The following is a 27,191-nucleotide window of genomic DNA, read 5'->3' as shown; positions in this document are numbered from 1 at the left end:
TGGTAACCGAGTGAAGTTGCCCCCTCCCCTCCCCCGGCCCTGCCCCCACGCTTCTTTTCTTGTGAGCTGGGGCAGCCTTTCTCACTTCAGAGCTCCCAGGGTCCTCCCCCACCCTCAGGTTTGTTCCAGGGGGTATGCAGCCCCTGGGTTCCTGGGGGCCTGGACTAAGCTAGGGCAGCAGCCTCCCAGAGGCCTGGGCGGTAGCAAAAGGAACGCACAGGTGCCCCAGGAATGCTTCTCCTACAAGGAGCGGCCAAGTGACCTGGGTGAGCCAACAATTGTGTGAATTCATTCATCTACGAGCGGTTCAAATCAGTTGATACGCTTATTGCCTAAAAAGGCATCAGTGCACGGGTGGGGCTTTCACACTGCACAGACCCTGTGGACAGGCCCTTCCTCACAGACCTTCCCTGATGCCCACTGCGTGCAGCCCCGGGTTTGGGGCCGAGAACACAGAGGCGGCTCAGGTGCAGCCTGTTGCTGGCGGGGCCCACGGGCGGCTCAGGTGCAGCCTGTTGCTGGCGGGGCGCACGGGCGGCTCAGGTGCAGCCTGTTGCTGGCGGGGCCCACGGGCGGCTCAGGTGCAGCCTGTTGCTGGCGGGACGCACGGGCGGCTCAGGTGCAGCCTGTTGCTGGCGGGGCCCACGGGCGGCTCAGGTGCAGCCTGTTGCTGGCGGGGCCCACGGGCGGCTCAGGTGCAGCCTGTTGCTGGCGGGGCCCACGGGCGGCTCAGGTGCAGCTCGTTGCTGGAGGAGCCCATGGGTGGAGTGCAGTGCTTGAGCGTGAACCTGGGGAGTGAGTCCTGGGTGCATCCTCTACTCACTGCCGTGACCCTGGATCAGTCGCTTCCCTCCCTGAGCCTCAGTTCCCTTCTCTATCAAAGGGAAGCAATGGGAATCTACTCTCTGGGGGGTTGTTATGAAAGCCAAGAAAGAGAATCCACCTAAAAGCTTGAAACATTGCTGGGCACGTTGAGTTCAATAATGTCAGGTGACATCGCCACCATCATCATCACCACCATCCCCATCATTCTGATCTAACTTTCCGAACCATCCAACAATGGGATTAACCCTTACTAGTGGTGAGCTCCCCATCATTAGTGGTATGCAAGCAGTAGTTGGATGAGCCCTTGTCAGGGTGCATGGGAGGAACAAAAGCAGGAGGTAGAACTCCAGCTTCGGACACCCTCAGCTGCCCTCCGAGGGCTTGGACCTTCTGGCGCTCCTCTCCCCGTCCCGCCGCCATCTCTCTGTGAGATGCTGGGTGATGTCCCCCCGCCTCCCACCTCCGGGCCCCAGTGTCTCCGTACTTCTAGAAAACCAGAGGTGACAACATCTATGTGGCTGAACCCCCCCAAAGAGAAGGCTGCAAAAGGAAAGACCAATATTTATTCTCTGTCACATTCAGAAATTAGACTGGGGAGCCACGGATAGACGTTCCGAACAGGAGCCGTCTGGCCCTGCCTCGGGCTCGGCTGCAGATTCCTCGTGGAGTAAGTCTTGCTGCCTCCCCCACCGGGGCTTGGCTTGAGTATTTGCCAGCTACTTGGGTTTTTTTTTCTGAGGCAATTAATACAAAGGGGGCGTCAGGCCAGTCAGGATGTTCTTTTTTTTAAAAAAAGATTTTATTTAATTTTTCGAGAGAGGGGAAGGGAGGGAGAAAGAGAGGGAGAGAAACATCAATGAATGGTTGCCTCTCATGCACCCTCTACTGGGGACCGGGCCCACAACTCAGGCATGTGCCCTGACTGGGAATTGAACCAGCGACCTTTCAGTTCATCCTCAATCCACCGAGGTACAACCAGCCAGGGAAGGATAGTCTTTTTTAAAGGGATGCACCCTGCTCTGGAGAAGTACCCATCTGAGCGTCCAGCTGCTGTGCGCTCCAGGGGCTCACCCTCCTTTTGGAGTTGGGGGTGCAGGGCAGAGGCAGGGAAAGTTGGGTGAGGGTGCGGTGCCCTCCGGCTAGAAAGGCCCATCGAAGCCGAGGCTGCTTGGGCCAGGGCACCTCCGTTTGGGCCCTCGCAGTGTGTCTGGCCCTGCCCCTCAGGGCCCGCTCCGGGAAGGTGCTCGCCCACCTCCCGCCAGCAGCTCTTCCCCCAGCGTCCAGGCAGCCAGCTGGCTCTCCCAGCTGCATAAAAATCTCTGTTTCTGCTTCCTCTGCCCTCCTGCCCTGTCTCCTCTCTCCTCCCGACATGAAAGCTCCATGAAAGGATACCACTCCTCCCCATCTTTTTTGACTTCTCCCCACCTCCCCAGGCAAGCTCTTTGTCCCGTGGGTTCCCTAAAGCCGCTCTGAGTGAGGTCCTGGCCCCCAGTCCAAAGTCCATAGTCCTTGGCCAGACCTCATGTACTGGCCTGGAAGACAGGCAGCAGCGCCCGACAGGCTGAGTGCCCGGCTGCCCTCCCCTGCTCCTGCTCCCAGGGACCCCACATGTGTCTGCCGGTGCCTCCCCACTCGCTTGCTGGTTCTCTGGTCTCCTTGGCCTTGAACACGTTGGAGCTCCCAGAACTCCACCCTTGGACTGTGTGCATTCCCTTATACTAACCCCTCGCACCCTCAGTGATCCTGCTCGAAGTTTTAACCGTTGCTGAGATGCCAGTGATGTCCACATAATAACTGGAGCCTGGGCTCCGCTCTGACCTCCAGCCAGGTTCCCACCTGCCTCCGTGATACTTCCACCGGATGTCACAGCCGCGGCCTCTGAAGCTCAGCCTGTCCACCCCCACCTCCCACCACCTCCCCGCCAACCCATGTCTGCTGACCCTGGCGGTAGCCCTGGGCCACTTGCTCAGGCCCGGCGCCTCGCACCCACCCGAGCTTCCTCTCTCTCATACCCAACCCCCTCTGATCTGTCAGGAAATTGTGCTGGCTCTACCTCCAAAAACCTTCTGACTCCAGTCCTGGCTGGTGTGGCTCAGTGGACTGAGCGCCGGCCTGCAAAGCAAAAGGGTCGCAGGTTCCATTCCCATTTAGGGCATATACCTGGGTTGCCAGCAAGGTCCCCAGTAGGTGGCGCACGAGAGGCAAAAAATTGATGGATTGATGTATTTCCTTCCCTTCCCCTCTCTCCAAAAATAAACAAATAAATCTTAAAACTTACGAATCCAGAATCTGACTGCTTTTCTCCAACCCACTGCTTCTGTCTGGGTACATACAAGCCGCCTCCACCCTTGCCCTACTGTGTGCTCTCAGTCCAGTTGGATGGAGAACACTAAACCGGAAAATACTAAAAACACTTGAAAACACTAAACCCTTGAAAACACTAAACCAGAGCATGTGACTCCTCCCTGCAAATCCTTGCAAAGACTCCCACGTTTCACCCAAAGAACCAGCCAAGGTCCTGATAGAAGCCTACACGGTCCTGACAGGGCCCTACGGGCTCCTGACAAAGGCCTACCGGGTCCTGACAGGGGTCTGCAAGGCCCGTTTAATCTGAGTCCTGTACCTGGTAGCATCACTTCCTCTGCCCGCTCCCTCGCTCCCTCAGTCGCCATGCTGTGAGGAAGCCCAAGCAACCACGCAGAGAGGCCCCGGGGAGAACCGAGGTCCCCACCCAACAGCTGCCGCTGAGCTTCCAGCCGTCGCCCCTGTCAACAGCCAGCCATGTGAGGCAGGCCATGCTGAACCCTGCGGCCATCCAGCACCCCAGCCCCACGCCCGTGAAGTGCAGAACCCACATGCTCACCCCACAGAATTGTCCCAGCAAATGGCTGTGGGTGTTTTCAGCTGCTATGTTCAGGGTGCTTTGTTATACAACAATAAATAACCTCGACACCCGTCCAGCTGACGACTGGGTTTTGAAACGTGTTTTAATGACGTGAAGACACACACGTGTTTATCACGGATAGCATACTGCCCGTGTGTAGCGTGGGCAGGGTTTGCCCTGCAGGCATCTTTGTGTCCTGTTTTGCTTCGCTCCCTTTCCCCCACCCCCCACTCGAGCACCCTAGGTCCCCAGGTCACACTGCCTTACTGTCCTGCCCGTGTGCGTAGATGTGCAGACACACACACAGAAGTTCTGTGTGGGGCCTTAGGTCACAAACAAGCACCTGATCCCATCTTCTCGTGTCTGCACTGTGCAGTTCTGATTTGACAGCCCCTCCAAAATCTCTGGTAGACCCTCAATTCGTTCCCTTGAATAGTTGCATAGATTTCCAAGGCGTGGTCTTTCCATGCTAGCCAGACACGCTCAGGGGCGCACTGGAGGTGACGCATGCGGGCTCCTCACACAGCCTCTGGCTAATTTTGCGAGCCAGTCATTGCATGCAGCTGGTAAAAAATTACATTCTATACGCTTATAATGAAATGTGTTAGAAACAGGGGTGACGAACCCTCCCACGCGCTGTGGAACAGTGTGCCTCTGTGCAGGCACGCCCCGGACCGTGTCCAGGGGGCCGTGGTGGCAGCGCACACACCGTGGACCTGGACACACGCGACAAGCCAGGGCCTGACTTTGGGCCGCGTTGGCTGTCTAGACTTAAGACACGGTAGCTTCGATAAACGCAAATGCGACTTAAAACCGTGTCTCGTCTGTAGCGATGGCATTGGGAATAGCGCACAAGATTATGCTGCCCGGACTTCAAAACTGTTACCCGGTCCCGCAAAGAAGAGTGTCCTGCCGCCGGGGTGGACTGGCTTTCCGCCGCGTCTTCCGGTGTCGCTTCCGCCTGCCGCTCGGAGGAGGATGACACTGCGCACGCAAGGGCATCCGCGACAGCCCGGCACTTACTCATTGGCTGATTGCGATAGACCTTCTCGGACAATCAGTTGACTACATAAAACTTACACTAAAGAGTATTACATACCATATTATTATTATTTGTACACTTTGGGCCCCACATCCTTTATGCCAACGCGTTTGATGATAAATACAGGGGTGGACACGCACGTACAGGTTTGCTTCCGGAGAGCTGTGTGCTCAGCGCTCTCCGCCCGGTCCCTGCTGCTCAGCATCACCGTTTCCATGCCAACACGGGATTCCATCCCCTGCCATCCACGCTGGGTCGTCGAAGGCTGCATGTATTTTCAATTTTAATAGATATTTTCAGATTGCTTTCCACAAAGGTTAAAATAATTCTCATTTCCCACGGCAGTGCATGCGTGCGAGTACCCTTTTCTCACCCAGCTGCGAATGACAGATTTATAGATTTGCTTTTTGCCAGTCTGATGGGTGTAAGGTGGCACCTCGTTATTTTTACTTCGCTCCCTTCTGCACTGGAGCGTTTGAAAGTCTTTTCAGCATTTGTGGGCATTGAGGTTCATTCTCTGAATTGCCTCTTGATGTCCCTTCTCCTGAGCTCGGGTTGTATATTCCTCTTCTGTCGGTTTGCTCACACTCCCTGCTGATTAAACATAAGCCTTGTATGTGTTCTCTGCGTTTAAACCTCTCACTCGTGTTTGTGTGATCTTTTGTCATACAAAAACTAATTGTAATATTGACAAATTTCACCATTTCTTCCTGAGCTCCTGGGTGTCTGGTCTTGGTTAAGAATGTTCTCCACACTGACAGAGTTCTTGTAGTCCTTTAAAACTTCTGGCTGAATTTTTATTGTTTTATTTGGGTCTTTAATATCAAGCTTATTTTCACTTATGGCTAAAATAGGGATTCAGTTTTATTTGCTCCTGTATGGGCAGCCAGTCATGCCAACATCATTTGTAAATACTTGGGAAACAATCATACTAATTATGTATTAATGAGCAATTCCCCACTGTACTGAAACACTACTTTTCTTATATTAAATTATCACATATACTCACATATATCTCTGTAGTCTGATTAGTGTGTCTCTCTTTTTTTTAGGATTTTATTTATTTGTTTTTAGAGAGAGGGGGAGGGAGGGAGAAAGAGAGAGAGAGAGAGAGAGAAACATCAATGTGTGTTGGCCACTAGAGAGCCCCCCACCAGGGACCTGGCCAGCAATCCAGGCATGTGCCCCGACTGGGAATTGAACTGGCGATCCTGTGGTTTGCAGGCTTGTGCTCAATCCACGGAGCCACACCAGCCAGGGCTGATTAGTGTGTCTCTTCTTATGCCAACAGCATGTTGATTTGATCATAGAGTGTTTAGACTGTGTTCTCCTTTGGGGATTTTAGGAAGACAACATACAACACTTTCTGGGGCGAGGTGCTAAGAGAACCTCCCTTCTCTCTCTACTTCTGTTTAGTGGCGTTTACCAAGGGGAAGCTCTGCGTGGAATGTTGCGGAGACAGCAGGTGAGAGCAGCTGGCTTCTTGAGTCCCTTTATGGAGGGGACTTCTCTAAGGCACTGCTTGGTGATGCCTACTTCTGTAGCTGCTTTTAAGTTTTCTCTTTGTCTTTTGCGTCTCGAAGGGGCACTACTTGCTTGAAGTGGCCCCGCTCCAACGCCGAAAGATTACATCGTGTCTAATTCTATTGACAGAATGTTCTTGAAATGACGCAGTGACAGAATGGAGGACAGATTGCTGACTGCTGGTGGTGGGGGATGGGGCCGGAGGGAAGTGGGTGTAGCCATAAGGTAACATGAGGGATCCCTGGGGTGAGGCAGAGGTTAAGAAGCAAAGATTCTCGAATCTGTGACTTTATGTCTTTAATCATTTGTAAAAATTTTCCAGCCTTTTAGCTCTTCAAGTAGTCTCTTCTTCTTTCTCCTTCACACCTTGTTGGCACCACAACTTCCTGCAAGTCACACGTTTCCCACGATCTAGTGCTTTCCGTCCTTCTGGCTCCACGGTCATCATCTGGGTATTGCCTTTCTACACATGTTCAGGTTCATTCATTCTTTCTTCAGTTGTGTCTAACCTGCTTTTCCAAATTGAACCCTTTCCTTCCTAGATAACTGTGTATTCCCACGCAGTTGTAAGAAGCAGTGCAAAGAGACCCCCTCACCCAGTTTTCCCCAATGGTGACATCTTGCACAAACTGTAGGAACATGTCACATCTGCAGTGTTACCGTTGGTACGCAGATAGGTAACATTTCCATCACCATCAGGATTCCTCCTCTGCCCCTACTTATAGCTGCGCCCACTGGCCTCCTGCCCATCACCACCTCAGTCCCTGATGGTCACCAATCTGTCCCCCATTTCTATAATGGTGCTATTTCAAGGACATTCTGTGCATGGAATCATGCAGTGTGTGACCTCTGGGGACTGGCCCTGTTCATGCAGTGGGATTCTCTGGAGCTTCAAGCAGACGGTTGCGCAGGTCACTGAGCGACGCCTTCTGTTTCATCGCTGAGTGGTACCCCCGAGGGTGTGCGCAGTCTGTTCAGCCGTCCACGGCTGAAGGGCATTTGCATGTTTTCCAGTTTGGGGGTACAGGTTTTTGTGTGAATATAAGTTTTACAGGGGCACAAGAAGACCCCCCCGGGATCAAAGAAATCTCCATTTGCCCCCCAAGAACATGTGCACAGCAGCAAAGCTGTGTCAGCAGTCTGCCCAAAACTCGCCCTTTCTCTGGTTGTTTTTCTGTCTCCCGCCCTGAGGCCGACTGGGCTGAGGAGGACGAGGACATGTCGAGAGTCCTGCCCGGCCCACTAAGCCGTCACACGCAACTCAAGCCAGTCGGGGAGGGAGGAAGAGCTCTGACCAGCGTCTGATACTGAAACTGAGCCGATTCGGGCCTGGCCCCTTTGCTACGGCTCTGACCAGACTGTTAATGAGGCGGGGACCTGGGTGGGGCGGGGGGTCCAGTGTGGCCCTGGGGGTCACACTGGCTATTGGAGGCACAAACCCCCCCTTTGTCCAATAAACATGTCTGTCCCTCTCTCGGAGCTGAGGGCTGCTCCCTCTCCACGAGCTCCCCCGCTGGCATTGGCACGCAGTCACCTTCAGAGCCGGGTACCGAGCTGCGCCTGCCCGGGAAGAGCTGCTGTCCCACAGCACCAGCCCGGGGCACAAGGGTGACGTGAGGTCACAAAGTATCAGTGGCCACCTCCCAGCACCTTCCAGCCTCACCTGCCACCTCCCCTTCATGGCTCTGTCTCCCCGCCGACTTGGCTCTTGCCCCTTGTGGGGGGTGGACCTAAGGGGTGAACGCTGGACCCCCAAGGTCTTCAGGGTGGTCTTGTGCGACCAGCTGCCCTGATACCACCTGAGAGAGCTCCTTGGCCAAGACCCCTTGTCCTCCACCCTCCTTTGGACAGAGCGCAACCAGGGACAGGAGTGCAGGGTCCCGTGAGGGCATCCTGGAACAAGAAAGCCAATTTCAATACAGGGCACCGTGGACATGACACTCCTTTATTAAAACCTAAGGACATCTTTATAAAAACTACTGTATATAAAGACAAAAGCAGTGCAACAGCGGTCAGTGTAAAACACATCATTATTAATACATTATATTATTATTATTGATAGTAGGAACGTTACTGGTTTTTGGTTATCCACTCTCAGAGAGGCCCCACGCCGGTCCCCACGACGTCGGGGTTAACAGGAAAGAGAAGACGCTTCTGTCCCACCCGTAGCTGCGCACCCTGGCCCCGCCGACCCACTGGGGGGCCCTGCCTTGTTAGGTGACTGAGCCCCACCCTCAGCGTGCGCGTCGCCCAGCCTCTGGCGGTTCGGGTGGTGGGCTGTGACGCATCCCGCCAGCTTTGACACAGAAGACGGGGGAAAAGACAGGACACGACCGCCCGGGAGAAACCAGGGCGAGGTTTCTAGACAGGTTCTCTCGCGAACCAGTTCGGTGGCCAAGCCGCCTGTCACTTTCCACCAGGTGCATGGGTGAGCCTTCCTAGGGCTCATCTGCCTTCGACGGGATCCTGTCATTTTTGGGGGGTGGTCGAGGGCCATTCAACAGGGCCCCTCATCGCACAAGCCCCGGAGCCTCCATTCACAGCCACATCCAGGGAACGGCGCCCTGAGAGCCTGCGACCATTCACGTGACGGCGCTGCGAACAGTGCCCCCGGACGTGGGCACCGCAGCAGCCCTGCATTTCGGTCCGTCAAGGGCAAACAGGTCAGGGCTTTGGCATGAAGGTAGGAGTTTTGGGTCTAGTGGGACTAATGGTTGCAGCTATTCACTCACCAAGCATCTGTCTAGCACCAGCTGTCTGGCAGGGTCTTGGACTAGAAACTTGGGGTGGGGGGACCACACCACCTCCAAGGTCACTTTCGTGGTCGGGAGAGGCACCTGCTCCCTTGTCTGCTTCGTGAGTCCGAGCACTGCTGTTAGGCACAACCAGCCACTGCAGCATGACCCCAGCCCCCCCCTCGGACACAGCATGTTTTCCATCACCAGCAGGCGCTACTCCCAGATGGGTCCCGGGCTCGGAGCCGGGAGAGCCCCCGCCAGGTAGACGGATGAACGCGTGGGCACACAAATGGGTTTTGTGGGACCTTCTGCCTCACCTGACTGCCCAACCTCAACGTGTAAGTGTTTCAGGCACCAGCCCCAAAGCTGCATCCGTTCACTCAACTACCGTGTGGCACTGCGTCTGCGTGACAAGGGGGCTGGGAAATGTGTTCCAGGGCTGCAGATGGCAGGTACCACAGTGTCAGGCACTCGCGGGGTGGCTGGCCGCCCCTCTGACCTTCCGGACGGTCTGTGGGGGCCAGGTGGGCTGTAAGACCCAGAATCTCCCAGTCACCTCTACTCGTCTGGGCCGATCGGCACGGCTGATGTGGGAGGGGTCCCACAGAGCCGCCTCTCGGTGAGGGCCTGGCTGCGTCTCAGCATGGACAGGAAAGGGCCCCGTGACCCCGCCAGCTCTCCCAGGAGGTCTCCGCCCATCCACTCGAGAGGCCGCCGAGGGCGTGCTGCTCTCTGTTGGTGGAGCACCGATCAGCCAAGTTGAAAACAAAATAAACCAATGACGGTGTTTTAAAAGCCCGTGACCCTGGGAAGCTTGTCTTACAGCACAGCCTCTTGTAGACACAGTGAACAGGGTGTCTGCTGGGCCAGGGAACCAGGCCAGGGCAGGGGCAGCGGGCTGGACAGGCAGTGAAGGTCGGGATGCCTTCCTGGCACAGAGCGGGGTCTGCAGGCTCTGCTGGGGGTGCGGGGGACGGTCCTGGGCACAGCCACCCCCGACAGCCTCCTCGTCACTGAAATGAGCTAAGCGGATCTTTGGACTTGATGGTGAGCCGGGAAGTGTGTCTCAGCAGAAGTCTGTCACCTCCTTTTCTGGCCATGTATGGCCAGATACCCCGTCCCACAGTCCTCCTTTCCAGTCCTGGGGTGTGCACGCGCCTGAAGAGTTTTGCGAATGGTGAGGGGAGAGGCCACCCGCCCCAGCTGGCTGCCTACCTGTGTTTCTAAAGCAACAGGGACAGCGAGAGAGACGGGCTCTGCCTGCAGGATCACGTGGGCGCACGTGTGCGTGCGTGCACGTGTGCGTGCGTGTGTGCGTGCACAGGCACCCGTGTGCACGTGCGTGCGTGTTTTCAATTAAGGCCTGTTTCACATTGGTCCTGGCCAGCGTCAGATGTTCGCCTGAGCAGGCTGCTCCTGGAGACGTAGGGGCAGCCTCAGAGGTCAAGGCATGGGCCAGAGGCCCGTGGGGGCTGCCAGCCAGTGGTTCCCAACAGAGATTCCCAAACGCATCAGTCACACCCGGACGGAAGGAACTGCTCACTAACAACACAGAGATCCCCTGCGGGGGGTGTCCCTACACACTCAGGGGCGAGTCACACACGCTGGCACCCAACACCGGTGCCTTGGAGCCGTGTCGGCCTCACCCGGGGTTTTTTTTGTATTATTGTTGCTGTTATTCTGACAAGTGGCGTGATGATAGCCGGGAGTTCACAGTAAAAAGTAAACAGAGGCAGCTTGAAGACTCGGGTTTGGGAGTCACTACAAGTCACTAGCTCTAGAAGTCTCTACTGGAACCTGTCACTACTCCGCCTCTTATTCTCAGGGACACTATTCAGTTGGCATGTCTGCCGACCACAGGAGGATGGGGACAGGTTTGGTGGGGATGACCCAGGGTCCCGAGGGGTTTGGGGACCCACGTGCACTGTCCTTGACCCTCACCTCCCCCATCACCCCCAGCCTACAGGCAGGTGAGACACTGAGGCTCAGACAGGAAGTGACTTGCCCAAGGCCACCCAGCGGGACGGGGTGGGGCTGTGGCCCCGCCCACCTGCACCACCAGCTGCCCTGGATCTGGTTTGCATCCTGCAAGTTGTAGATCTCTGGGCTGTGGAGCAAGTGAATCCTGGCTCTAGCTGGTCCACGCGACAGTGACCTCCCGCTCCAGGCCTCGGGCAGGGAGGCAAGGCCACGAGCTCCTTTCTGGCAGAGAAAGGGCCCCAGAACCACAGAAAGCTGAACCCTCAGCCATCTAAGAGCCTGGTCTGACTCCTTCCTCTTACCAACTGGGAACCTGAGGGCAGAGAGGGTACAGGACTTGCCCAAGGTCACACTCCTCTTAATGCAGAGCCGATGTCAGCATCTGGGTCTTGTACCGCCCTGCCCCCTAAGCCACAGGGTTAGGTTCTGGTGACTTCCCAGGCTGCCCACATGGGAGGCAGGTATAGGCTGATCCAGCTGGGCCGAATGGCAACTGCTTCTCCACGAGGACAAGGCCTGGCGCGTGGCCTGGACGACTCGGGTCTGAGGTAAGGGCATCCATGCCCATCCCCCACTGAGACCCCACGCAAGGGGTCTCCCATGTTGCCTGGCCCAGGCCGTGCCCCTGGGCCACTGTCTGGAGGAGTCTGGGTCTTCCACAGCCTACCTGGGGGCCTTGGGCAAGCCATGCCACCCATCTGAGTCTCGGCCTCCTAGTCCGTAAAATGGAATCCCTTCTTTATGGGGCCGTTGAGAGAATGAAGAGCCAGGCTGTATGGAAAACACTTCACACCCTGGAAAGTTCCTTCTGCTTTATCAAGGGAGGGGGCCTGACTCACAGAGAACCACAGCGTCCGGGCTCTGCCCCCTCATTCCCTCCTGCACCCCCTCTGGGTCCCTGCCGCCCTGGGTTTCCTTGGATTTCCTGAACTCACTGAGCCTGCTGCTGCCCCAGGGCCTTTGCACTAGCTGTTTCCTCCAGCTGCAATGCTCTTTTAGTTGGCTCTTGCTTATCCTTCGGATCAGGGCACGTCACCTGCTGAGAAAGACCTGCCCAGATGGCCCAAGTGCAACAGAGCCCACACTCGCACGCTGTTCCTGGCTTATTGGCAGAGCACTCCCCACTATCCCCGTCTTCCTCACCCGCCACCTGTTCCTCTCGGGCCCCTCTCCCAGCTGGAAAACCAGCCCCTGAGCAGTAGTGGGGCCTGCCTGCCCACTGCTGCGTCTGTGTAAGCTGAGGGGACGCATACTGACCAAGCAGGGCCTGCCGCGCTCAGAGCTGGGGGCAACTTCGGTGTCACTGACACTAGTGGAGTGAGTGTGCACGCACTGGCAGGCAGATGCCCTTCCTTGTGTGCCCAGGGCGGGGGTGGGCAGGGGCCGTGGCCAGCTCCGTGGGTGAATGTTATGGGCATCCAGGTCTGTGTGAAAGTCCTACCTTGAAATGAAAGGGTTTCTAGAACCTTCCCCTCTGGATTTCCACACACAGCTGGTGGCCCCCTGGGGCAGGGATGAGGACTGCCTTGCTCTTCTCTGTCCCCACTGCCGTCCGGCATGGGGTCTGGCACATGGCAGGCCCTCCAGCAGAATGTGCTGTGTGATTGAGGACCAGAGCAGTGACAGTGGAAAACTTGGGGTGATGGCCTGTCCCCCTGGGAAGTGACCAGGAGGTGCCCTGGGACTGGGCTGGGGGTGCTCTGGGCTGGGAGCTTGGACTTGGGGGTTCCCACAGCCCTGACTGAGGGGCTGGGTGCCCTCCTTACCGTGTGACCCTCGACACCTCCCTTGCCCAGAGCCATTTCTGATGGGGGGTGATCACACCCCCTCATGGGTGGTGAGATGGGTGTGCACGGAGACACCCAACCTAGTGCCCACCCGTGGATGGTCAGAGACACACCCCTCATTGCCACCCCAGTGCGCCCCAGACTCAGCAGGGCTGGGCCCTGTGCTTACCAGCTCCACCTGGCTCACAGCTGCAGCAGAGAGCTGGCACCCAGGATGAGACCCCAGGGTGGCCTCCGTATCAGAGAACTTGGAGGGACCCAATAAAAACCAACCAACCAAACGAGCAAAGAGAACACCCAAATCACACATGTGCACACACACACACTCACATTCAAAACTCTGACACGCGCAGGCCCACGAGCCACTATTGGAGGGAACAGAGGTGAGGGAGCCCCGGATACGACGCACAGGCCGAGATTCTTCTGGCCTGAAGTGGCCAGAGCAGCTTTGTGTTGGTCGTCTTGAGTCCACCATGGCGTCACCTCTCAGAAGCCACCAGCCCAATATGGGACTATTGCTTGCGGACAGGTGGCTCAGAACTCCCTCCCCTGCCCCTCCGGGCTCCCACCCCTGAGTTTGCTCCTAATCGTAGAAGTCCGCGGAAGAGGGTTTGGGGCACAGGTGGTATTTCCTCCTCTGCCACCATGGCAGCCACCTCGGCTCTCCCTGGCATCTCTGTTGAAGTTGAACTTCTTGGAGGCTGCGCCAGGTGCTTCGGGTCTCACCTCCCCCATCCTGAGGCACGGCAAAAGGGTTTTCTGGGGAAGCAGAAGGAAAGAAAATATCACACGGTGTCTTCTCCTTGGGGATACACTGAGGACATTTCTCTCAGAACTCAGTGCCAGGAGAAGCTAGTGTTTCTCTAAGCCCCTGACTTGCCTTTGTCTTCTGGACATTGAGAATGGTTTGATTTTAAGACTGGAAGCAAGACAAGCAAGCCTGTTGACACTAGGCAGTTCCATCTACTAGTGCTAGCATGTCTGCCCCATGCAATAAGACAAGAAAAACGCATAGCATTTCAGGAAGGGAAGGGAAGATCCCAAATAACAATTATTTGCAGATAATACAGATAGAAAATCCAAGAGAATCAATAGGCTAATTATTAGAACAGAGAGAGCAGATATAAAGATGTAATTTTCAATCTCTGAGACATCAGATCAGCTCACAAAACCAACAGTGTTCATCTCTTTCAGCATGTCTTGGTTTTGGACAGCTTCAGTTAACACCTGTTGCACTGACATGATTTTTTAAAAATATTTTATTTATTTATTTTTAGAGAGAGAGGAAGGGAGGGAAAAAGAGAGGAGATAAACATCGATGTGCGAGAGATACATAGATGAGGTGCTTCTTGCATGCCCTCAACCAGGGACCTGGCCTGAAACCCAGGCATGTTTCCTGCCTGGGAATCAAACCAGCAACCTTTCAGTTCACAGGTCAGCACTCAATCCACTGAACCACACCAGCCAGGACTTTGACATGATTTTTAATATTGTTCCCCTTTTCACAAACTTTTCCAGTTTTGATGATAAACTTATGGTCACCCTTGCTATGACAAAGTAAAGATTATTAAGAGCAGATTCTGGTACTGTTCATCATTATCATACCAACCATTATGACTCTCGGGACCAGACCACTGGCTATGACCTCATCATGAAGAGCCATGGGGAAGAAAACGGGTGCTCCTGGCTCGGGGACGGAGCGTGGGCAGCTTCAACGGGCAGAGTCGAGTTGCTTCAGCCCTTTCTCCTCTCTGTCACCTCCAAACAAGGACAGTGAGGCGCAGAAACACAACTTCCACTGCAGCAGGCACCATGCGTTCCCTGTCCTGTACCCAACGGTAGGGCGGTCACCCAGTCACAGACACTCCCCTTCCCAGACTCCCTTGCAGGTAGGGGTGATCACATGACCCACAGCACTGCCATGAAAGTGTACTGGGAAGGGGACACGGATCTAGTGACAGCACAAGAATGAAGCCTCTCACTAACGCAGGGAGCGACCTGGTCCTGGAGGTGGCCTTGACCGTGCACCTCCCCACCAGGGCCACTAGGTCTCTGCTACTTGCACCTTATTAATGCTCTTAACGGAAAATCCATCTTCAACCAAGCAGCGCAGCGCAGATGGTCAGGGGCGTGGCGAGAGATCGGGGAGGGCCTGTGACTGAGCCAGCATGGGCCATCTTTCTGGAGCGAGTGACGCTTCTGGGGACTGAGTCAGGGCCTGACCGTGTCTTTGGAAACACGCACGGAATCGGGGCGGGAGACTCCGTGGAGCCTTTTCCGCTGCCCCGCAGAGCAAAGCCAGCTCCTGGTCCCCCATCACCTGCTTTGTCTCCACAGCACACCACATAGTTCACTTACTGGTCTGGTTCACCACTTACCGTCCCTCGCTCGCTACAAGAAGCCCAAGTGCTTGTGCGGTGTGTTTATTTTTGTGGCGCCAGGGTCTAGAACAGGAATTGACACACAGTGGGGGCTTCATAAAGATTTGTTACATGAACGAATGCGTGAGCCAAGAACCGAAAGCCCAGATGAACCCTTTTTAAGGACAAAGTCAACAAAAAATTTTTGAATGCAGTTTTGAATTATAGTTCCCGCGAGCCCCTCCTATATCAATCACTAGAGGGCGCACTTGGAGTCGATGGGGTCTCTGGGGCGAGCCCTCTGGCAGCGGGGGTCTCTCTGACCAGTGGGATGCGCCCAAAACAAGTCTGAGGACTTTGACTTTCGTAGGAAGGAATGAGAGAGGAAACAGAACTGGTACAAATAAAAATAAATGGGGAGGGGAGAAGCAGAGATAAAGCGCGCCTTACTCATTTGTAGGTGGAGGTTAGAGGTGTACGTAACAGCTGCAAAGGTAAGTGGAAGAAATAATAGTGTATCATCCACTGAAATCATTTGGAGAAAGAGACGGAAAGTAGAAGTACCGTATTTTGCCGTGTAGAATGCCTACCCCCACGTTTTTAGCCCAAACTTTCAGGAAAAAAAAACCTTTCATTTTAATTTTTAATTCAATTATTTACTTATTTATATTTAGAAATGAAACCGAGTATCGTATTGCAGGGTATTATTTTACACATGGATATCATTATTGCTTTCTAGAGTTACACTTTTAATGGATAAGCATAAACACAAAAATTAATAACATTAATATAGATATGAAATTAGTACTACCCTTCTATAGTGAGCACCCTTATTTTCCCTCAAAAATTTGGGTAAAAAGAGCGCATTATACACAGCAAAATATGGTATGTTAATTTGGACATTGTTCATAATAGGGAGAAAATAAACATAGTCTAAAGAAATAAATGATTAAGGGCATCACATCCTTATAGTATAATTACAAAGCAAACCACGGCATCAAAAACACAGCTTTCCAAATTGTCGGAAGGCACAGACACAAAAAATAAAACAAAACAGAGACATATGGTGAAACCCGACAACCCCCACAAAAGCTATAAAAGCAGAAAGCACATCATCGACGATAACGGCAGAACCAAGACCAACTGTATCTGCAGGATCTGCCAGCATCCGTGGGCCAGGCGCGCTGCTTAAAAAAAAAAAAAAAAAAAAAAGACCCTCAGACCGAATCGCACAGAAAACCCGCCGCAGGCGGAGTGATCCAGAGGGTCGGTGTAAAAGGGCAGACAGGTGACAGAGGAGTCCCTGCGTCGCCGCACGAGAATGCGAGTGGACTCAATGCCCCTGAACAGTGCACTTCCGACGGTTAAAATGGTGCACGCTGTGTTGCGTGCTTTACCGGATTTTAAAAATAGGAAGGACTGAAACAACCAACAGGGGCAAACGGAGAAAAGCAGGGCTCCTGAGCTGACGGTTAGAGAAAGCTGCGGTTAGGGCCCCAAGTACCGACTGAGCGGGAGAGGGTCCCGTGCGGGCATCGAGGATGAGAGGCGCCACAGCTACAGGGACGAGTGTCCAGGCGCCGAGCAGCACGGCTTCGACACTCGGCGAGGAGGAATGGGTGGAGCGGGAGGAAGACAGACTGTTCCCGTGTCGGTGCATTTTCAGTCTCCTGTCTCTGTCCATCACAGGGGAAAGTGGCCAACACATAAATAAGAGTACATGGGGCCCAATGACCACGTTAGTAACATTGAGTGTGTGTGCGCATGCGTGCGTGAGCGTGAGAAATGGAATCTACCTTCTGTTCAAACACTCTTGAAAACACACACACACACACACACACACAATAAAACTGACCATGGTACCACAAAGAAAGCAAATTCCAAAAGGCAGAATTAAGATAAAATTCTTATACCACAACACACTAGAATGTGACAATATAACAAAACCACAAAACAAAACCAGCTCTACCAAAATCACCTGCAGGCTCCGGGACGGCAGGGCTTTAGTGCAGGCCCAGCGCTACACCCCCAGGGCCGGTGCCCACGCCGGCGCGGAGTGGGCACAGCGGGACGAGGGGCGGGCAGTTAGCAGGAGGAGAGCCCAGGGGCTCACCGCTCCACACTTCCAACCGAATCAGAAAACTTCGATGCCACGGGTGGGTTTCCAGGAAAACAGAAATTACTCAAAGGATCTGAGAAGAGAGAATCTATGCAGACTGACTGCCAAGAAGGAGAGAAACTGGCAAATTTGAAAATTCAAAGCCAGAAATACGAGCAGCGCACGTGGAAGCCTTCCTGGCAAACTTCTCCAGGAAGATCCCGGTCCGCACACCGGCCCAGGCCCGGAGGGTCGCACGCACCACGAGTCTGCGAGTTTGCAGGTTTTGGGGGAGAAGCCTCTGCTGTACCCAGCATTTCCACCCAACAATTACCCTACAAAGGGGCTGGAGGGGGCACGCACGTGCAAGCTTCCTTTTTGCTGCAACGTGGCTAAAGGTGGAGGAATAGGGTCAGTAAAACGTCACCCGCAGGACACTGGCTCAAAAGCAGTGGTCCCTGGCTTCGCCGAAGAACGCACCAGCGCCAGAGAGGGCCAGCCCGCCGTCCAGGAGCCCTGGCTGCTGACAGTCTGCTGTCTCAGGAAGCCATCCTCAGGCACCCTCCTCTCTGATGGCCGTCCTGGAGGGCTGTCCTCAGGAGGGCCTCTCCCCTGAACTTCACAGTTGAATCCCAGCAGCCTCCTGGAGACACCCTGGCATGCCTAACAGGCATTTCGTTCTGTCCAACACAGAAGTCTCCAGCTTCCTTCTACCCCTTGGGGTTCTCCCCACCTTGGCTCAGCTGACGGTGGCTCCAGCCTCCCAGCAGCTCAGGCGGAAAGACCTGGAACTGCCCCTGACTCCTCTTTCTCACTTGGGGGGCTGGCCAGGCCACCTTCCTCTCTCCCCCAGGTTTCTACCCTCTTAACTGATCTCCCTGCCCAACCTCCCTGCAATGTATTCTCAATGCAGAAGCCAGAGCACTCTGTGCTTTTATGAAAAATATATATATTGAGATTGAATCTCTTCTGCTTGAAGCCCTCTAATGGCCTCTTGTCACCAAGGCCCTGGTGACTCTCACGCTGGCCCTTCTGTCCCTTCCTGATGTGGTCCCCTCTCACATCGTCCTCTCCAGCCACAGCGCTTCTGTGCTGTCCCTCCAGCACCCACGGGCACGATGGCCTCGGGACCTCTCCCCTTGCTGTCCCCTGTGCCAGGCCTGCTCTCCTCTGGTCTGTGCGCAGCTCATTTTCTCAGCAACCTCAGGTCCCCGTGCAGATGGCTCCCCAGGGAGGTCTCTCTGAACAACCCCCACGGTGCCCCTGCAGACTTCACTGCTCCCTGCTGCACGGCCTGCCTGCTGGCCTGTCTCCAAAGCCGAGGACTGACTGCCTCCTCACCGCTCCTGCGTCCCACAAGGGCGGGCCTTCTGTGCTGTGTCTGTGGGGACAGCAGACAGTGTCTCTTCTTCCTCATCCTGGCTGTTCCAGGCTGGCATGGAAAGAGGCGCCCTATTTTCTGAGCAGAGGCTGCCTCATTCCAACCTTGGCCAAGGACTCCGAGCTCTACCCCCGCCTCTGGGCCCCTCTCCAGGACGGCCTCTCTATTTTCCTGGCGTGGTTTCTCTGCAGTACCTCCCTAGGGAGACACCTGTTTGGGGGGTGACAGGCAGTGGACTCCAGAGGGGGAGGGCCGTGTGGCGGGCCTCCGTGGTTCAGAGGGCGCTTTGCACTCAGCTGGGCAGCGAGAACAGGCCGTTGCTTCATTAGTTCTTGTATGTTATGTACACATTTTATATGAATTCTTTGGGATAACATGGAACATTTCTACATCAATGATGTTAAGGGAACTCTGCTTCTGGCTTCTGGGGGGTCACTCAGATGCTTTGGCTGGGTGTGTGGGGCTCCTTAGAGCACCTCTTGTCTCTCCTTGTGGGGCCCCCTTCGAAGGACCTCTGTCTGGACTCACCGCTGGCCCACGGGCTTTCTCTATTTGACAGACTCCTCCTCGTCCAGCAGGACCTGCTCACGGGGCCCTTCCCTCCACACAGCCTGCCCGGCTCCCACGGGCGTCTGTGGCAGCCGCCAGCACACTGGTGTGGGGCCGCAGAAGCCTGGGTCCGGATCCTGGTGTTGCCCCTCGCAAGCCGCGTGACCCAGGGCAAGTCACTAAACTTCTCTGGGTGTCAGGTCCTACCGGATGCCATGCTGGCGCGTGGGAGCAGCCTCACTGCGAGCCAGTGAGGACTTTCACCGGCGGGACCGTCCCTGGCCAGGAACACCTCCGACATGGCCCATCTGGACACAGCCCAGCCCATCGCCCCACTGTGTCGCACTGGCCTTGGGAATGCTTTGCCTCTGCAGAGCTTTCCGGAACAAAGCTTCAGCAAATGTCAACTTTCGTTCAGCTTTTGTGGCCGCCATGCCTCAGCCACAAGGGAGCTGCTGCCCACGAGAGCAGACAGGAAGCTGTGGCTCCTGTCACCAGGAGTCCCCCTCCTCCCAGGCACTTTCCGTGTTGCCTGGCCCCTCGGTGCCAAGCAGGCCACCAGTGCACCTGCCACCAGAGCCAGAGGCTTCCTCGGCCAGGCCAGGGCTGGGGGCACAGCCCCGATCAGGCGTGAGCTCTGCCCTCAATGACCCCGAGTTGGTGGGGACCCAAACCAGAGTGGCAGGTCTGCACTTGTGTCAGCAGTGAGCACCTGGGGGCCTGGGGGCGTGGGGGCGTGGGGGCAGCGGTCAGGGAAATCTCTCTGGGGCCGATGCCAAGCCTGGCCTGAGCAGAGTCAGTCAGGAAGATGGGAAGGGACCCCAGGAGGAGGGTACCGTCCAAGCCAGGGCCATGCAGAGGATCCCAGCGGGCGGCACAAGGTGCTCCAGGCAGCGCTGAGTCTGGAGAGGCGGCCACCGCCAAGCGCTTCACCTGCCAGGCGAGGGCATTTAAACAGTCCCGCCGCCCCTCCCAATTCTAACAAAGGTGGAGTCAGGACTGGCGCGGACTAGGTGTTCCTTTCCTACATCGGCGGCTCACTTAGCTCCCCAGCACCCCTGCAACATGAGGTCTTGGCTCCCCCTGTTACAGACGAGGGAGGGAAGGGAGGGAATGTCACTTGCCCAGGGTCACGCAGTATCCAGTTAGTGGTGGGGCGGGGACTCCAGCCGGGCCTGCTGACTACAGAGAGCAGAGGTCTCCGATGCAGGGCAGTGGCCTGGGGTGTGAGTGAGGGTCTGGGGGCTGGGGGAAGGGAGGCCAACCGGGCAGCGGCCCTGTGGCCCTGCTGACCGGGGCTGGCTGCACCTGCACCCTAATCAGAAGGTTAAGACAGTGACTTGGCACTTCCAGACGGCTGAGAGCCTGTGACAAGGGACAAAAGCAGAGGAATCACAAGGCACAAGGGCCTCGCTGCGGGGAGAATGAAGACCAGGAGGCCCAGCAAGGCTCAGAGCCCACGGTTGTTAGTTTAGCGCTGACTGGCCCTGCCAGGTGTGGGGCTAAGGGCACCGTGTTTTCCTGTCACATTCCCTCAATGACACGAGAGGTGGAGACGCGGTCCCCGTAGCTGACAAAGGAGCAGACAGTATAGGGGGAGCGAACCACAGGGCAAAGATGGCGACCCCACAGAGGGGAGACTGCAATCCTACAGACACCTTTGGTGGCTACCAAAGGCGCGGTCCCAGGAGGCTGCATGGAGGAGGTGTGCTTGGATAATGACGATGGAAGTGAAATGCACGCATTGGGTCAGTGCCACAGTAAACTACAATGAGTTGCTCCTACGAGGCCCCCTGAACCCGCTAAGATGAAAAGGGCAGACTGCACCCCATGCTGGGGAGGGGCAGGGGAGCCCCAAATGTCTAGCTGCTGGGGAAACTGGAGGGCGGTACATACCGAAGCTGACCATCGCCTGTCCTGTGACCCCACATATAGGCCTGGGTGCCCCGTCCTGACCCCCAGAAACTGTGAATGGAGCCTCACGTGGTGAAAGAGATTCTGCTGATGTGAACAGGCCGAGGGCCTGTAGGTGGGGAGATGGTCCGGCTTCCCCCAGGGGGCCTAGTGTGATCAAAAGGGGCCTTAAAAGCGGGGGGACGAAGGGTCAGAGTCAGAGAAGGGTGCGTGTCCCCTCCCTAGGTTCCCGGGGGTGGGACAGAGCAGCAAACTCGCCCCCACAGAAGCCCCTCCCTTGTGGATCAGACCAGCAGGTGGGAAGGCAGATGGTCCCCAAATGACAGAGACAGTACATCGGTGTCAGGCAGTGTGGCAGCCCGAGCAGTGAGACAGGGGGTCAGCAGGGGCTGGGGGCCAAGGTGGGTGGGCCAGTGCCTCTGCAGGTGCAGGGCTGAGGCCGCTCCGGCTTTGGCCCTGGCGGGTAGGGGGACCGGGGCTCCGTGGGGCGCTGTCCCTGGCTCTGGGCACTTCATTCTTCATGCCCGGCATGAGGCCGCCTTCCCCTCCCTGCCCCTTCCTGACTTCCGGCCATCTCTGGGGAGCTCGGGTCCTTTAAACATCTGCATCCTAAAGGTTAATTTTTAATGCTGCTTTGGTAAATATTTGATGTCCTTGCCTTTCCGGGAGATCTGAGTTCTACATGAAGCGGCTCCAAGTGCTTCGGGCGCTGTCCTTTCATCCCGGCCTCTGTCCAGAACCCCCTCCTCCGTCCGCACAACAATGCTCTCCCCGCCTCCTGCCATGAATTTTTCAAAGCACTTCCCACATCCATTCTTGGCCCTGACCGCGTCTCCACCAGCCGGAAAGATGTGCAGAGAGCTTTGGAGTTGAAAGACCCTGTAGAAGCGTCTCATCCCTTTGTCCCACACGAGGGACAAGTGAGGCTGGGAGGGACACGGCTGCCCAAGGTGACATGGTTTGCCAGTGGTGGGGCAGTCGAACCAGTAGGCGGGACCCCAGCCCAGGGCTCAGCTCCAGGGCTGGGATGTTCGGGAGGACTCAGCCAGTGCCCGCCCTCACCCCATGTAGTGGGCACAGATGCCAGGACAGGCCAAGCTGGGACAGGGAGCAGGGAGAAGTCCTCCAGGGAAGGGAGGGAGGCCTGGGGGAGCAGAGTGGCCGGGGCAAGGATGGACAGGAGCTTGTGGGCAGGTGGAAGCACCGAGGGAGGTGCTTCCACCAGTGTGTAGCTCAGAGAGGCAAAGCCACTTGCACAAAGACACACAGCTGAGTAGCCTGGAGCCCAGGGGCCTGGCCCAGGGGACCCAGAGCCCTTGTTGCCATACCCAGGCCGAAGGTCCAGCAATGGACGTGACGGAGCCAATCCCCGACCTCCAAGCCAATGCCATCTGGCAGACGTGCCCCCAGCTCCTGCTGGACACCTTGAGAGTGACAGGAAGGACATTCTGGGGGGTGTTCCAGAGGTCACCCTGAAAGCGCCGGGTTCCATCACCCTCACGGAGCTGAAAGCCCATGTCGGGAGGCATCTGCTGCACCAACAAGCATCTATTCTTAGAAACAAACATTTTAGCAATTTCTCTAATGGGGGGCGGGGGTGACAAGGAAAGGCTCCGTGGCCCCCCTGCCCCACACAGGTGGAGGTAAGCCCTTCCTCCTTGCCCTGCCGGGTGGATCGGGAAGCTGGACTTTAAGAGTCCCTGAACTCAGTCATTTGGGGGCCATAACAGTCACCGCCCCACCACAGTTTCCATTCCCAGTGGCCCCGCTTCCCCGAGTTTTCCTTGCAGCCCAGAGAGCGATGGCGTGTCCAACTGACCTGGAGGGGCACTCCTGACCGGTGGGTAGTCTGGAGCCCCCGGAACCACCCGGGCCTCGGCGGATCCTCTCTTTGCTCACTGCCTGGCAAGCCGGCACCTTTGTCTCGCTAACCAGGACTGCAGCAGCCAGGTCAGGAGTCTTGCTCAGTTCCAAACTGGTGTTCGGGGCAGGAGGCAGTGGGGTCTCCTCCGGGGCAGGATGGCAAGAGCTGCTCCGAGGACGAAGTGTGCCTGGCAGTGTGTCTCTGGAATAGGGGTGCTATGGGGTTGAGCACCCACTCTGTGCCCAGCTCCTAATGGGGATATCTCCATGCCCCTGACACCCCCATATCCCAGGCAGGCACACAGACATGGGAGAAGTGAATGGCAGCCCTTGGTCACAGGGCCTGCGGATCCAGCTGGCCCTCGTTCACCCACCCTGCCGAGCCCAGATACAGTGGACCCTCGGCCGGAAGAGGGGCTGTGGACAGCCAGGCTCAGTCTAGTTTATTCTAGAAGTGCATCCTCAGAGTGACTTCTCCACCATTTCCTCTAAGGTGTATTCGCCCGGTAGCTGGATACATTGATTTTTCCTTCTCTTTTATCCTCAGCACTTACACCAGGCACAGGCGGCCCTCACTAAGTGCCTGTTGAAAAAACAAGGAGGTTCAAAGTGCCTGGGCTGCCCCTCACGGTGAACTGCTTCCAAGAAAGAAAAGCAAGATGGAGCTGGAGTGTTTGCAAAGGGGCTGATGGCCCAAAACGCTCCCTTTGGGGACCCAGCGCAGATGTGTGACAGGACAGAGGGGCCACTCTTTCTGCTGGCCGTCTCCCCTGCTTTCTTTGCTCGGGAGGGCCAGGAGCTGCAATGGGTGGATGAACCCCCCTTCCAGGCCACCTGGCTTCTTGTCCCAGCTACCCTGGTCCCCAGAAACACTGGGCTCCTGCTCACACACGTGCACAGGAGCACACGCCTTCCCCAGAGTGAGGAGCACGGAGCGCTGGGGCCGGTGCGCCATTCGAGGTGCTGAGTGGGTGAGCTCTGGAGCTGTGAGCTGTGGAGAGTGGGCGCCGGCGAGCCCTTCACGACCGGTCCTCCAGCGGGGAAGAAGAGCTCTACCCTGTGGCGCTTGCTGCCCATTTCCGTGGTGTGAACACTGCCCACACGAGGTCCCAGACCTCGAGGTTGGGAAGAGACAGGGGCGCAGCCACCCGGATGCAGCTCTTCACTGCATGGATTCAGTAGCTGTAGGGCCTCGGGAACACGAACAGCAGCCAGAGCAGCCACACAATTAGGAAGCGAAGAGGTTCCAGGGTCTATTACTTTAGTGTTTTATATAATTTACCTAATTGCACATTTGCATCCTCTCGCTTTTGTCAGCGGCCACGTTGAACAGCGGGCTCCCAGAATTCCTGGAAATCTAACAGCAGCTCTCAAGGGGCCGGGGCAAGGTGGCCCTGGCAGCCCTTGGCTGCGTCTCTGGGTTTATTCTCATGGGAATTAGCGGAAGTCTGGCTCCTCAACCACGGATGCGATTGCTTAAAGCAAGTCGGACTTGTCCGAAAAAGCGACTTGATTTAAACTCGATTAAAAATGTATTAAGTAAATAGTTCCCGGGGAGAGAGCTAGGCAAGCAAGAGGGGCACCGAGGAACCGGGGTCTGGAAAAGACTTCAATTACCACCTGTCTTGGGGGCAGAGCGAAATAAACGCAGGAACGCGCAGCCCCTGGAGGAGGAGGTGCAATTAATTAACAAACTGAGGGAAGGCGATCCAGTTACAGACACAGCAAACCCTGTCAAAACGAGGGTGGGCGCGCCAGGTGCTGGAGACTGGGCTGTGAAGTGACATCCTCCAAAGCCACTGCTGGGGACAGTCGCTTTGGGAACGCGGCTGGCACCAACAGACCGAAACAGAAAGCTGTCGAGCCCCCGGACTCAATAACTTCCCGCTGGGAATCTATCCCGAGGCAATAATTCAAAAAAGGAAAAACCATCAACACCCACAGGTGTTTGCTGCTGCCCCTGCGACACTCTTTGTCACCATAAAAAAAAAACCTGTCAGCTGTATGAATGCCTCCCTGGCAGGACGGCTGAGGTCCTGCTAGCTGGCACACGGGATCTGGATGACTGGGCAGCTGCTAAAATGGTGTTTAGAAAAATTAAGTCACATAGCAGGATAACAACTAATTTAATGCAAGTGAAAAAAATCAGACTGCAAACCTGCATTAGGGCACGATCAGAAAGAGGAACGGCTGCACTTAGGAAAGTAGCCAGCAGGAGAGGCCTGCGGGGTGGGGGTGGGGGGCTTCCCTCTCTCTGCTGCTCCTGCGCTAATAACCTAACAACCCCAATAACTGCAGTCAGCACTCCTGGAGGTACCTGTCCCAGGCTGCCCCATCCTGAACCTCGCTGGGGAAACTGAGGCTCAGAACAGTTAAGTGCTTTGCCCCAGGTTCCTGGCTAGCAAACGCAGGGAGCTCTGTACTCCGAGAACCCAGCTCTTACTCCGAGACTGTGCCGGCCCCGCTCTGTGGGTTTGCTGGGGTACAGTGGTGGGATTTTCCAAGTTAAAACTCTACTTGAGATGGCCCGTGAGTTGCCAGTGCAACTGGGCCCTCCTTGGAGGGGGCGGGGTTCCCAGAGGAAGGAGGCAGGTGGCCAGCTGCCACGTGGATGGACGGGTCACCGGGCCACCCTACCTCCTCCTCTGGGTTCCAAAAAGATTCCAAGGGCTGGGAAAGACCTCCACAGATGGGCAAGAGAAAGGATGAAGGCCCCAAACTACACCAAGCCAACCACGCAAGCAGCCCCGGCCCCTGGTGGCCGCGACGGAGCCAGTGCCGGGGATGTGGGGGGGGCACCCACTGCAAGTTTCAGGTCAATGCTGGGCCCTTGCCAGCGGGGAGCCCCAGACCTCCCAGGCTTTGGGGGCTCCTCGAGGCCCCACCCCCACAGTGGGTAAGGCCAGCCCTGCACAGGGATTCCCGCCACCAGGCCAACATGGGGCAAAGGCTTTGTGAACACCGTGTTGGGGTTTAGCTCCCCCAGCAGGAACAGCGCAGGCAGAGGCTGCTTCCCGCTCCAGCAAGGGGGCTCTGCTCAGCCCCACCTGGGCGTGGCTTCCGCATGGGCGTGGCTTCACACCTGGCTGCTGGCTAACACTCTATGTGCCTCAGTTTCCTCCTCCACGCACGGAGCTCAGGATGACCAAGCTGCCACGCTCCTGGGGACCTCAAACGGCTCCGCTGCAACTGCCGAGCTGAGCAGTTCCTCAACAAGTGAGAGACACTGCCGTTAACAAGAACAATGGGCTCGCTCGCTGACCCAATGCCTGCTGGGCACCCACCCAGAGCCAGGCGCTGGGCAGAAGAAGATGCGTTCACTCCACACCTGTTTGCTGAGCACCGGCAACCAGGTGCTGACCACACAACAGACCGACCCCCACGCTCTTGGGGTCCCTCAGTGTGGAGAAGACAGCAGACCACACAGCAAACACGGAGGCAGGCGGCGCACAACCCAAGGAAACTGAGGGAAGATGAGGGGGTAGGAAGCGATGGCGGACGGGGGGCTGGTGCTGTTTTATAAACCTTAGTCGGGGAAGGCCTCTCTGAGCAGGTGATCCCCGGGCAGGCACCGGGCGGGGCCGACAGAGGAAGCCCGAGCTGCTCTCTGCCTAGATTGACGGTTTCCATTTCCAGAAAACTCCTACTCATCCACTGAAACCCTGTTTGGGTGTTGATTGCTCCCTAGACAGATGGCACTCGGCCCAGAGGTCTGGAGACCCGTGGGACAGCTGACTGCTGTCTTCAACATCGCAGAAAGCCTGCCCGCCCCCGATGCGTTGCCAGGGAGCGAGGAGGGACGTTTTCAGATCAGTTCCTGCCAGTGAGGGACTCCCGTGTCTCCTCCCTGTGAGCAGACGGCACCTCTTCCAGGTGAGGGGCGTCGGTCACGTCATCTGCTGGAGCACCGCCCCAGCCCCCACTGTCAAAAAAAAAGGCAGCAAGATTGGAACCCAAGCCTGTCAGCCTCTAAGAGCCTTTGCGCCTGCCCGCTCCGCTGTCAGCCTGTAAGAAAGCAGGGACTTTCTAAGAAGACAACCAACCCAATTAAAAAATGGGAAAAGGACTTGAATAGACACTTCTCCAAGGAGGACATACAGAGCATCCAGAGACACATGAAGAGACGCTCAGTATCGCTAGCTATCAGAGAGATGCAAATTAAAACCACAATGAGATACCACTTTACACCAGTCAGGATGGCTATCATAAACAAAGCAACAAACAACAAATGTTGGAGAGGTTGTGG

The 27,191-nt window shown here is 56.2% G+C and overlaps 1 protein-coding gene across 2 annotated transcripts in view; it reads right to left on the bottom strand.

Moving 5' to 3' along the window:
• Window positions 1-8,208: 8,208 nt before the first annotated feature.
• Window positions 8,209-27,191, bottom strand: part of SHISAL1 (shisa like 1) — a 60,589-nt gene continuing 41,606 nt past the window's right edge. For both annotated transcript variants that reach the window (XM_053661409.1, XM_037160822.2), the window contains exon 5: window positions 8,209-13,539. In XM_053661409.1, coding sequence (XP_053517384.1) covers window position 13,539 — 1 coding nt within the window. In that variant the 3' untranslated portion in view covers window positions 8,209-13,538. The remainder of the gene's footprint in view (window positions 13,540-27,191) is intronic.

The sequence above is a fragment of the Artibeus jamaicensis genome, unplaced genomic scaffold (assembly GCF_021234435.1).
Source record: "Artibeus jamaicensis isolate MK-2021 breed Jamaican fruit bat unplaced genomic scaffold, CSHL_Jam_final contig_233, whole genome shotgun sequence".
Classification (NCBI taxonomy): Eukaryota; Metazoa; Chordata; class Mammalia; order Chiroptera; family Phyllostomidae; genus Artibeus; species Artibeus jamaicensis.
Note: the sequence above shows the minus strand (reverse complement) of the source record. Positions and strands in the feature narration are given on the sequence as shown.